The following is a 12051-nucleotide window of genomic DNA, read 5'->3' on the forward strand; positions in this document are numbered from 1 at the left end:
CTCCAGAAGTTTCACATGTTTTGATGGCTTATTGTTCCTTATAAAAAAATCTTCTAGATGACAGCAAGCCAGACGGAATACTTCCACAGTGTGTTAAGTACCAGTGCGATCTTTAATCCAATTAAGCTTTTTTGTAATAATTTGGTAGGTTACTTTTGGGATAAATGTAAACGATGCTATCCGCTCCGTTCACAAGTACCCCCTTACCGGCAAAGAAAGTACAGTGGGGAGTGACCGAACGACGCCATCTTGCCTGACTGCAATATCTTGCCGCGAAGCACGGCCACTGCGTGTACATAGTACAAATCCCCTGGTGTACATGTGTCACAAACAAAGAACGGTGCGCGTTCGTCAACAAGCGAAATGTATGTGCCCTGCCCATGGGACGTCGTTGCTAGGTAAAAGGGCGCTCTCTTTTGTTTGCGCACGGAGCCCATATGTCTTTAAATGCACAAAAATGCAAACTTCAGATGCTTGAGCATATACTTACGGACACACTGTACCGATGGGCTCTGCCAATAACCCACTGTGGACGACGCTATGTTCTTGACGCACTCAGCTGTAACTTGTTGGCTGCCATCTGACAGTGTGTAACCTTCCTCACAGCTGATGTTGCACACTGAGCCAAACACAGCAGCATTATCACATCCCCCTTGGCCCGACACCAGAATGGTCTCACTGTTCTGGGGACCGTACAACGGCGGGCACCTGGCGACTGTTGCATGAACGGGAAAAAATGATATAAACTGGGGTAAAATGGGATAAACGGGGTTAATGGGATGCATACTGAGCCAAACACAGCAGCATTATCACATTCCCCTTGGCCCGACACCAGACTGGTCTCACTGTTCTGGGGACCGTACAACGGCGGGCACCTGGCGACTGTTGCATGAACGGGATAAAATGGGGTAAAATGGGGTAAACTAAGATAAATGGGGTGAGCACTGTGCCATACATGGCAGCATTAATATCTGGTGATTGTTGGGGTACGAATGGGGTACTTTTGGGTAAAATGGGGTAGAATGAGGTGATATGGGCTCAAATGAGGCAAAACGAGGTAAAAGTGGGCACCAAGTCACAATCACAAGCTATTGCAGAGAACTAGTCACAAACACATTCCTTTTCAATCTTCATCCAATGCGACTTCATTGTGACTGACTTGTGATGGACTTTTTAGGGAATCGACTGCAAAACTGCACACAATCAGTTACTGGGCTAGTGGTAAGTCAAACTACTAGAAATTTACATGACCAAATATTCTTCAAAGATATTGTTGTTACCCAAGACATTCACTACGACACTGCACACAGCTTCGTTATTGCTGCCATCTTCTGCACTATAGACCAGGCTATATGTCCCTTCGTGGAATATAGAACTCCTATTTGCTGGTACTGGCTGGCCATTGATGCTAACCAGTGTCGCAATGATGTTACCACTGGCGTCCATGGCCTAAATGATTCAGAAATGTATACATCATTATTACACCTTATACATATATGAGCCGAACATGCATATGCTTCTTCATTGGTCAATGTTCATACACGTAAAGGAAGTACACGCAACTATTGTACTATCACCCAACTATTCGGTAATACTATGGAAGTACTACCTGAAGTTTAGCTCTCAGACTACTCACTTTGCAACAATAGCTACTGCAAATCAAGTTGGTACTACACCAAAGTCTCAATTACAAATAACTTATTATGCAATTTTGATCAATATGTCTACATGTATTTGAAAAAAAGTGACAACGATGCACAGTTATAGAACATACACAGTATAACAGCTGTTGCTAAAGTACATTTATTTTGGGGTTTTTTTTTTTTGCTGTTTAAATTGTGTTTAAATATGTAACAGCCATTGAAACTGACTTTGGGCAACCAAGAGAGGGTGGGATTCTAAAAGGGAACAAAATGGCATTGATCTTGTTTGGGAAACAACTCCTCCTTACTGTGAGTGGTTCCCACCCGTAGCCCACAACTGCAAAGCTGGTCCCCCGTCCTGCAAACAGCGTGATGTCAGGTGGGCATGTCAAAGTGGGTGGGGTTATATCTGTAGATATAGAAAACATACAAAGTGGGTGGGGTTATATCTGTTGATATAGGAAACATATAAAGTGGATGGGGTTGTCTATGTTGATATTGAAAACATACAAGGTGGGTGGGGCTGTTGATATTGGAAACATACAAAGTGGGTGGGGTATATCTGTTCATACTGAAAACATGCAAAGTGGGTGGGGCTGTTGATATTGGAAACATATAAAGTGGGTGGGTTATATCTGTTGATAATGGAAACATACAAATTGGGCGGAGTTACATCTGTTGATATAGAAACAAAGTGGGTGGAAATATATCTGTTGATATTTAAAAACAAACAAAAAATGTGGGGTATCAATCATGTAAAACAGAAATGTCGAAAAGAACGTACCTGTGCACTGTAGAGGGACACCATCCCATTGGCCGTTCAGCTGACATGTACGACTCGCTGAGCCGCTACTGGTGAATCCCAGGTCACATGACGCCACACAGACGGTGATGTAACTCTGCCTCTGGTCTGTATCCGTCACTGCCACTCCATTGAGTGTGCAGGACAAAGGTTGGTAGCCTGGTGTACCAGGCATCTCCAGTGGATCACACTGGACGGCTGTGTGTAAACCAGGCAAAATTGGATGATTGAGGCATGCAGTGAAGTCTGGTTACTAGGCCAAGGGGCAGTTTATTTCAAGCAAAAGCAAAGCATATTAAACATCAGGCAAGGACCAATTAGTCCACTAGTGGTCGATTTGTGATTAACTTGCTTGCACTGTGAAAGTTACATGCCAACATCTCTTGTCAAATGATGGCCAAAATGTCATCCTGAACTTCTTGATGATGGACTCCGAGTACGAACAGTAGTTCGCGCATTGTGACCATTTCCAATAGACCCAATGCAGGGATACACCACGTACGCCTACTGGTTGGTCGCGTATTGCCCAAAGTATGCGCAGCTAATTTTAATCCAATTCTGCACACACCCGTAGCATCCTTGCGTGAGCATCAGGGGTACGACGGCAATGCGTCTGTGAGTCCCACACAGTGGTCTTCCCCAACTCTCTCTTTGTAATCGTTGAGGGGGTACTTGCGCATGAAGTCAATAAGAACTGTATACTGGATGAGTCACATATCCTTACATACCTTCGCACATGATCGTGTTGGCATCCCACGTTGCCGTGCCATTCCCGTCGTCAGTACACATGACGTAAGTAGGCTGGGTGGGCATGTAGCCCAGATTGCAACCCAGCGTGCACGTCGTGCTGTAGGTTTCCTCTGCGTGGGGGCAGCCATTCTTGAAGCCGTTTTGTGGTGAGGGCAGTTCACTGCTGTCACAGGTGATAACTGCAAGCAAAGAAAATATTGACAAGATATAAATATTAAAACTGGTGAAAAGTTGATGGTTTTACATACTTAGTTAAATATTATATATCAAAACATTTTGCATTGTCTAACATTTATCAGAGCAAAGCTTTTAACATAACTACTCAATCACGAACAACAAGTTACGGACGCTCAAGAAACAAAAACTAAACTTAAAAAAAAAGAATTACAATTTGCTCTTTTTATCAACAAATTTGCTCTAAGCAAAATAATATTTGAGTTGGAATACTAGGCGTTAAGCTTCAAAACATCACTCCAGCTAAACCGGCAAACAGGTCACACTACCACAAAGATACAGTCTAAAGATAAACATGTCTTCAGATTCCTGAATATTTTGTTTGAAAACTGAAGTTAATTTTTCATAATAGTCTGATGGAAACAATTCTTCAATTCTGTTGAAAAAAATTCTTCAAATTTGTTTGAAAACTCAAGTTAATTTTTCATAAAAGTCTGATGGAAAAATTTCTTCCATTCTGTTTGTTGGAAAAACTTTGGAATTCCAAGTAAATGCTTAATAGTGCTATCCAAGTTACAAACATTGATCAATAGTTATAATTTCCTTTACCTTGACAGTATGGGAAGGCCGAGTTCCAGTTTCCATCGTTGCCACACGTCACCTCAGTAGACCCAGTCAGTACATGGCCTGGTTGGCAGGCGTAGCGGCATGTAGTCCCTGCTGGGATCTGATCAGTAGCTGGGCAATCCTGGGAGTTGCTGATGTAACCATTAACAGGGATGTAGGCTCGTGGACAGGTTTGCACTGAATAGAGAGAAAGAAAGTTGAAATTTAGTCAACACTAGTGCTTAGAAAATACGGCCTCAGAGAGGAAAATGCAAAAGACTGACAAGACTGCTTCCATCACATGCCAAGATTGGCTCACATCGTGTTTGATTGCACCGGGCAATAAAATACTTTAGATATTTAATGACACATAAGAAATTATAGTGTCAAAGCTTGTGTGTATATCGGTCATGCTATAAATTTGGGTCCACTTTATTTCTAATTGTCCCGACATCAATGTTTTCAATAATTGTGGATGCACTCCTTATGCGTCCTCCTTGTGTAATTGAATGGAAAAATGAACCCCCCCCCCAAAAAAAAAATTGTTTGAAGTCATTCTTAAAGATATCTGAATGGCAAATTCCAAAGTACCAAGGTCAACAGGACATGAAAATGTCAAACTTTGGACCGTTAATATATAAAATGACTCAATTACAAGACAACTTATATACAAAGTTGATAAAGTTACCGTAGCGTTTCATGGAAATGCACTTTTGCCCAAAATGTGTGTACTATAGAGGCATGAAATATGTAAACTAAGATTGAAGTCTTCATGAAATGGCCTCAAAACTGGTGATTTCTTTTTTCAAAGGTTTTGAAATCCTTATTATCGCATTTTGTAGCAGACTGAACTTGTGACTGTAATATTTACCGGAACGAATGATAAAACAATGTGCACAGTAATTGGTCATTACCGTGCCATGATTAGATGTGAAGCACGTACGTACCTTCGCAGCGAGCCTCATAGCCATCCCAGTATCCCTCAGCCGCTCCAGGCTGTGCCAGACAGCGACGCACTCCACTGCCAGTCAGCTGGTACCCGTCGTCGCAAGTGAACCGACACCAAGAGCCATAGGCTGTCGAGCAGGTGATATTGTTGAAAAATCCACCGTTGACTGGTGCGGTCAACGCAGTGCAGGTTACAGCTACAAATATGGACAATTGCAATATACAACAGTGTAAACATCTTAACAGCAAAAGGCTCCCAAAGCATTCACATTGGTGTTTACATTAAAACACAAGTGTTTTTCATCACGAGTAATACATTTGAACAGTGAAACCATAATGTACATCATTATGATAGTTATAGGCATAATATACACTCTTTATGGAGATCCCAATATGAACTGTGGTCAGCAAAGTCACCTCAAAAGTATGATTGACAGATTAAAAATTTGGCGTGTTGACTAATTGACTAGATTCAACCTGTGACTTCACAAAAGTTGAAAATGTAATCTACGATGTTTCTACAACTTACTTTTAAACATAAAAACAGTGATATATTAACATTTTTTGAATGTCAACAGAGTAAAAAAAAAAAATCTAGGCCTGTTCACGTACTTCATTTTTCACTCAAGTTAAGGCATAAGATCTTCTAATATTTTAAAGTTAGACAAAGAAATTGACTGCAGTGGGAAGTGAACCTGCTAACACTGGATCGCTGTTCCAATGCTCTACCAACTGAGCCTTATGTTTGCAGTTCACCATCTTGTCAATGTCTTCATTCAAAATCTTTTGATACTTTTACAATACAGCCATACTCACACATACACACGGCTGGCTTACCACATGCAGTCAATTTATTATCGTATGTTACAATTCTACAGTGCTGTATTCTTGTACTGACCTTGGCAGGTTGGCTGCTGTGCACTCCACACTCCTGTATCTCCTTGTCTCTGACATTCAATACTCGCCTGACCACCGGTCAACACAAAGCCTGACCGACATTCAAACTGACAGACAGAGCCGTAGTTGAACTGTGATGAACACGTCCTCCTCTGACCAGTGAGGTAGGAGAGATCTGCACACTGGATCACTGCAATGACAAAGGTTCAAGGGTAAGTTAGACACGGTGTGAAACCATGTGCAAGTCAGATAGTTAGATATCATGTTTAAGTCACATTAGTTTGGAATGTGCCACACTCAAATTAAGCTGTACGCACAGACATCTACAGGTGTCAGCAAGGGCAAGGGGGTGCGCATTACCTTATACAATATAAAACATTTACCAAGTTTACCAGGGGTGTGATTGGGGTGAAATTAAAAAAACACAAAATAATTGGCATTCGGCAGAGAGTTTGGGGGCAGCTGAAGGCCCCAGAGCAATGTAAGGTCTATGATATATGTTTATATTTGCCTAAAGGCACCCCTTACCATACTCATTTCATTTGTTCTATATTAAACATTCAAAGGTAAAAACAACTTTAAAAGGTATTTGTTAAAAATCCTGAAATCCAGAAAAACCCTGCCAAAAAATCCTGACAAAAAATTCTGAAATCAGGACAAATCCTGAAAAATCTCACTCCTGGTTTACATGCTGGACTGGAATATGACACTGAATTGCTTACGCAGACAACCAATTTTTCTTTTCCATTTTCTATTTTGGGCTTGTATAGTGTGTATGATTATATAACATCCAATGATATTCAGGTCACTCTCTTACCTTGGACAATGATAGAGAACGAGCATGTTGCAGTGTTTCCTGCTTCATCTTGAGCCCGGTAACTGATGGCGTGAGACCCTCGACTGAACAACGAGCCAGGCGGCAGACCTGTTGTCAGCTCAGGGATGATGTCGACTCCAGAGTTGTCACTCACTTGGGGCAGGTCCCAGGGGACATTTGCAGATGTCTGAGACGCAGCCGCGAAAGTTCTGATGGTGTCTGGGCAGGTCAGTGTTGGATCTTGCACATCTGCAAAGTACAACGATAAAGCCTTGATACGCACAGCATGCTTCATATCAATGCTTGACTCATTATTAGTCCTACGGGTGTCTTGAAAAAGCAACATCTCTCAATAGCCTAATTAATCCAAGTCTTCAGATGCCCTCTCCTTAAATTCTTATTGGAAACTTACATATTTTTTCCCCACACTTTGACAAAAAAGAAGCAGTCATATTTGGAACTTTATTCAGATTAAGTGAGCATGAGACTGATCACTGACCTACACATGTTGGGGGTGAACCAGTCCATGAGCGATCAGCTCGGCAGACCCTGGTGCCACTCTGTCCTGGGGCAAAGCTGTAGCCAGGACGAGGGCATAAGTGGGTGCAGATGCTGTTGTAGTTGTTGCCGTTTGTGCAGGAAGTCCCAGGTAGAGATGGACACTGAATTGCTGGAATATAAACAAAAACCACATTTACAGACAAGTACTATGCATCTTTAGAGTCACTTGTTTTGCGTGATTTTTCTCCCAAGTCTCCCCGTCACCATGCAAAGCAAAATCAAATCTATTTTGGAAACATACAACTCACAGATTGGTGCTAAGGCTCCTGACCAAGTGCACAGGGTGTATAAAAAGCTAATCTTAAAATAATAGATCAGTATGTTAATGGCACGATACAGGATCATTTGGATTTTCCATTTTCATTTGTATTCAACTTACCAAATTATTATCAAAAGGCTTACTTGGATTAAAGATTGTTGAAACGCCCTGTGAAATTATTCTGTCTGGCTTGCTGCCATTCATATCAGAAGAAATCTAGAAATGTAGGTGATTTCCAACGATCAGTCAACTGACTGATTTTTATAAATACAGAGTGCTACGGACAAAATCATGTTTTGTGATCAATTGGTTGTGAATATTTTTTTCTGTGTTTTCTTGAAAAGTGTTATGTCCACCAAGCTGAAACCTCAACAGGTTTGGTTTTGAACACTCTTCGTTGGATTTTGAGTGATGTTTTCATTGGAAACAAGCAAAATGCATGAACTGAAAAGCAAATGATCCTAATTTCTTTGACAAAATTGCTTAAAATAAAAGTAAACATAACATCCTCCTGTGCAGTTGGTCTGATTTAGTTATGGCACATAAGCTACCTTGAATACCTGTGGATCCCCTTTCCTCCACACAAAGTCCACAGTGATCATGCAAATACATGTATTGTTATCTTCTCCTTCGAAATCGAACAATGTACAATGTATCGTTACAAATTAATTTGTCTAATTTGTTCTTACGTGTGCATCTCGGTTTAGAACCGGACCACATTCGATTGACTTGGCAAGTGCGTCGGGATGCCCCATGGATAGAGTAGCCACTCAAACAGCTGATGGAACATTCCGAGCCGTACATGTTGCCATGGGAACAGGAAACAGCGCCCGAGGCAACCGGTGGGTGGACTCCGCATCTCTTTACTAAAGAGAAAGAGAGAGAATGTAGAAAAGCACATATAACAAGAGAGTAATAGTTGAAGAGAGTTGGTACAAAACACTCCAAAGATCTTTTGCTAATTTTCCTGACTGCAATCTCAGTCTTTAAGTCATAAAACACTTACCTATCACTCTGATGGTGAATGTGCAAAGGTTGTCGTTTTTGTTGCCCTTATCATCCTTTGCCAAGTATCTAATGGTGTATGGTGACCTAGAGGCACTGAAGTAGCCACCATTTGCTGGGCCACCATCTTTTCTCACCACACTGCCAAAAAAAAACAAAAAAAGGAAAGATTCCCATATCTGGCCATCACTAATTTTTCCCTTCAGTGACCTATCGCCTTATCCATCAGAAAGTGATAATTTGTCCTAAAAAGTCAAATTTAATTTAGCAGGGAAAATATTGAAGTATTTACTGAGAAAACACTTAGAAATCTTCTGACCTGTCTCATATAGGGTTTGTGCACAGGGTGACAAGTGATGGCCAGATATGGGAATCTTTTCCAAACAAAAAAGGAATCTCAACTTGCTGTCAACTTTTTGCATTTATTTCAAACAAGTTCAACAATTGGTGCTAACTCAGAGCTTACTTATAAGACTGAATGATTACAAATGGTTGATTCCTTGAATAATTGGGGGTATTTGGGATATTTGCATCTTTCGATAGTTTCTGACATACATGTTTTTATCATTTGGCAGTATGGTCCCTTGATGAGGGGCTTATGAGGTATCGTTGACCCTCCACAATCTGCGCAGGTTACCCTTGCAACGCGCGCGCATTGTCACAAACAAATTAAAGGTGAGAAGTGCGTAGAAATACAGTCATTTTTAATCCTAGTTCCGGATTTTTCCTAGTTCTGAATCGCTTCAAATAAATACCTACCTCTTTTGGATTAGTCTCCAATAATTTTTTTTCTGACGAAATGCACTTTGAAAAGGAAAATGTTATCTTCTTGATACACAAAGATCTTGTGGATAAAATCTTTAGAAAAGGAATTGCGGCGAGATTTCTGACTCGCACTTTGACATGTTTGGACCGTTTGTAGAAAATCACGATAAATTTTCTCCTCAGTACATCACTCATACCATGTGATTTCAAGTATTTGTTCATACAGTATAGTTGTATAAACTCTTCCATTGAATGTTTGCTGAATCAAAATAAGTTGTAGGGTCTTTAACAATTGAAAATTCGCCAACGAATGACCGTTTGTTATGCCTTGTTCCGGATCACACGTGCAGTTACGACAAAGTATTGAGAGTTCTAAATTTTCAGACTACCCAACTGCATAATATTTTTTTCGCTAAAAAATGAAATTCACTGGGACTCCCTACCTGAATGATGTTTGCTATCCGGAACTAGTACTAGGAAAACGACTGTAGTACAGTCGTTTTCCTAGTTCCGGATAGCAAACATCATTCCGGCTGCTTTTGGCTCAACTACTCCACGAATTCAAGTGACATTGATTAAAAAGTTTAACTTAAGTGATGGAGAGACCAAAATTTAAGCTCTTTTTGTTTTGATTTTACGACGTCAAAAGTACCGATGTCACTTTTCCTAGTTCCGGATCGGTTCAATCAGTTCCGAATCGATCAAAACTGCTTCAAGCGAAAAAAAAAAAATCACGCGAGAAAATCTTTCTTTTAGCCAGAACCAACCGAATCAAGCATATTTTCTGTAAAAGTATTATTTCATTTTCCAAAAATAGTTCATTCAAGAGAATTCCAGCAAATTTTAAAAAGAGAAAAAAACGTAAATGATTTTGAAACTTTTGTTTGCAGCGCAACGGCTCGAACTCACCCAGCACAGAAAAAGTCATACAAAATCGATTAACGCGCGTGTAGTTGGGTCATAAGTGCACGCGCTATCCGGAACTTAGCCCCACTAGTGTGCGCAGCATACCGACGGCCACAGGGGGTCAGACAAGTCGACCGTTGAGACAACTCGACTCGGGACAAGTCGACCGTTGAGACAACTCGACCGTTGAGACAACTCGACCGTATGTGCGATAAATGGAAAGACAAGTCGACCGTTGAGACAAGTCGCCTCGCATGTTTTGGGCCTAGTTTCGGGGATAGTACCGGGGATTTTGACGGCGGCTGATCGCCATTTGGGAGTGATGACACATGAGTTTTTATTTTTGCATATAACAGAGCCGATATAGCGCAGCGTGATTGTCCGTGCACATCGTTCGTTTTTTTTCAAGGCCACGTGCGCGCATCCCCGGTCAACGTGGCCGTACCGTGCACGGTGGCATCGTTTTTGCCGGGCCTGTGCGCCCATTTGCCGGACAACTTGTCCGTACCGTGCACGGTGACATCGTTTTTGCCAGCCCTGTGCGCCCATTTGCCGCGCCGGTCGACGTGCCCGCGTGCCGTGCCCGGGCCGGTCCTCGCGGGCGGGCGGGGCGCACCGGCCCGACGCGACGCCCTCTGTACATCGAGTATGCCCACGCCGCACCCGTGATTGGTCTTGCCACAGATTTGTGCAACTTTTTCTGCTCCACGTGTATTCATTTTCATTAAGTCGAGCAGTCTCAACGGTCGAGTTGTCCCGAGTCGAGTTGTCTCAACGGTCGACCTGTCTCAACGGTCGAGTTGTCTCAACGGTCGACTTGTCCCGAGTCGAGTTGTCTCAACGGTCGACTTGTCTGACATTCCGGCCACACTAGTGTAGTGGGGCTATCCGGAACTAGGCAAAAGCATACGGTCATTCGTTGGCGAATTTTCAAATAGAGACTTTACAACTTATTTTGATTCAACAAGCATTCGATGGAAGAGTTTATACGACTGTAGTGTATGAACAAAATATTCGAAATCACACGGTACAAGTGATATATCGAGGAGAAAATGTATTGTACTAGATCGCGTAAAAACTGACGATACACTTGTTGTAAGTATCAACGCGTTACGCCATATCAGCTTCTGTGCTTGCAAACGCCATTTTTCCTCCCTCAAATCTCATCCACTCCTTCAAAATAATGCTTAAAAGTCCAACACAATTGACTCTGTTCGTCTTCAAATCTGTTTTGCAGCTGGAAAACGTGTCAAAAAACGCACTTGCATTATTTTGCTCTGGGCGCCGCCATGTTTGTTTATTGAATGGTCGGATTGTCCGGCCCGACTGTACTGAAGGGATCTGATTGGCCAGATGCCGTCAGCTGACGAAAGAAAGAGGTCACCTGATTCTTAAAAACGTCACCTGACAGCAAAAAAGACTGCGTTTACTTTTAAACTTACGCAAAGTACGCGCCCATATCAACCTCGTCCCCAGTGCTTACTTTATTTCCAACACGGTTTCCAGCAGGTAGTGATAGGCGCGTACTGCTCGACACCCTGGGTACGAGGTTGCGCCCATATTCGACCCGTTATTACTCCGATGATTTGAAGTTAAAGAGTTGCTATCATTTTTTTTTTTTTTATGTACTCGCCTTATTGGTGGGCTTTTGTCACTAGCTCTTGGTTCATCCCAGCGGACAACCGTACTGTATGATAAAGGGTCTGCATACACCATTTTGGCAGAGGGGCAGGTCCCAGGAACTAAAGTTGGTGGTTGCTTGTCCGGAGCTTCGTATGTAAACGGAGAAAATACAAACAACAGTTAGTTATTAAAAACATAATAATACAGTGTAATTTTAGTTAAAATAATAATAATAATCAAGAAAAAACAACAGTTTCTCAGTCTCACCAGCTTTTCGAGTTTGCAATGTTTGGAA

General features: G+C 41.8%; 1 protein-coding gene across 1 annotated transcript in view; it reads right to left on the reverse strand.

Annotated features, from left to right (window-relative positions):
• The window catches only part of LOC119727408 (sushi, von Willebrand factor type A, EGF and pentraxin domain-containing protein 1-like), a 44618-nt gene that overhangs the window by 29687 nt on the left and 2880 nt on the right, over nt 1-12051 (reverse strand). The window contains exons 3-15 of the mRNA XM_038199273.1: nt 11767-11902; nt 8464-8603; nt 8147-8323; nt 7137-7307; nt 6638-6886; nt 5822-6010; nt 4923-5120; nt 3979-4173; nt 3174-3374; nt 2428-2643; nt 1952-2052; nt 1281-1449; nt 491-715 (exon numbers count right to left, since the gene is read on the reverse strand). Of these exons, the coding sequence (XP_038055201.1) occupies nt 491-715; nt 1281-1449; nt 1952-2052; nt 2428-2643; nt 3174-3374; nt 3979-4173; nt 4923-5120; nt 5822-6010; nt 6638-6886; nt 7137-7307; nt 8147-8323; nt 8464-8603; nt 11767-11902 (2367 nt within the window). The remainder of the gene's footprint in view (nt 1-490; nt 716-1280; nt 1450-1951; nt 2053-2427; nt 2644-3173; nt 3375-3978; nt 4174-4922; nt 5121-5821; nt 6011-6637; nt 6887-7136; nt 7308-8146; nt 8324-8463; nt 8604-11766; nt 11903-12051) is intronic.

Source organism: Patiria miniata, unplaced genomic scaffold, assembly GCF_015706575.1.
Source record: "Patiria miniata isolate m_02_andy unplaced genomic scaffold, ASM1570657v1 HiC_scaffold_20, whole genome shotgun sequence".
In the NCBI taxonomy this organism is placed as follows: domain Eukaryota; kingdom Metazoa; phylum Echinodermata; class Asteroidea; order Valvatida; family Asterinidae; genus Patiria; species Patiria miniata.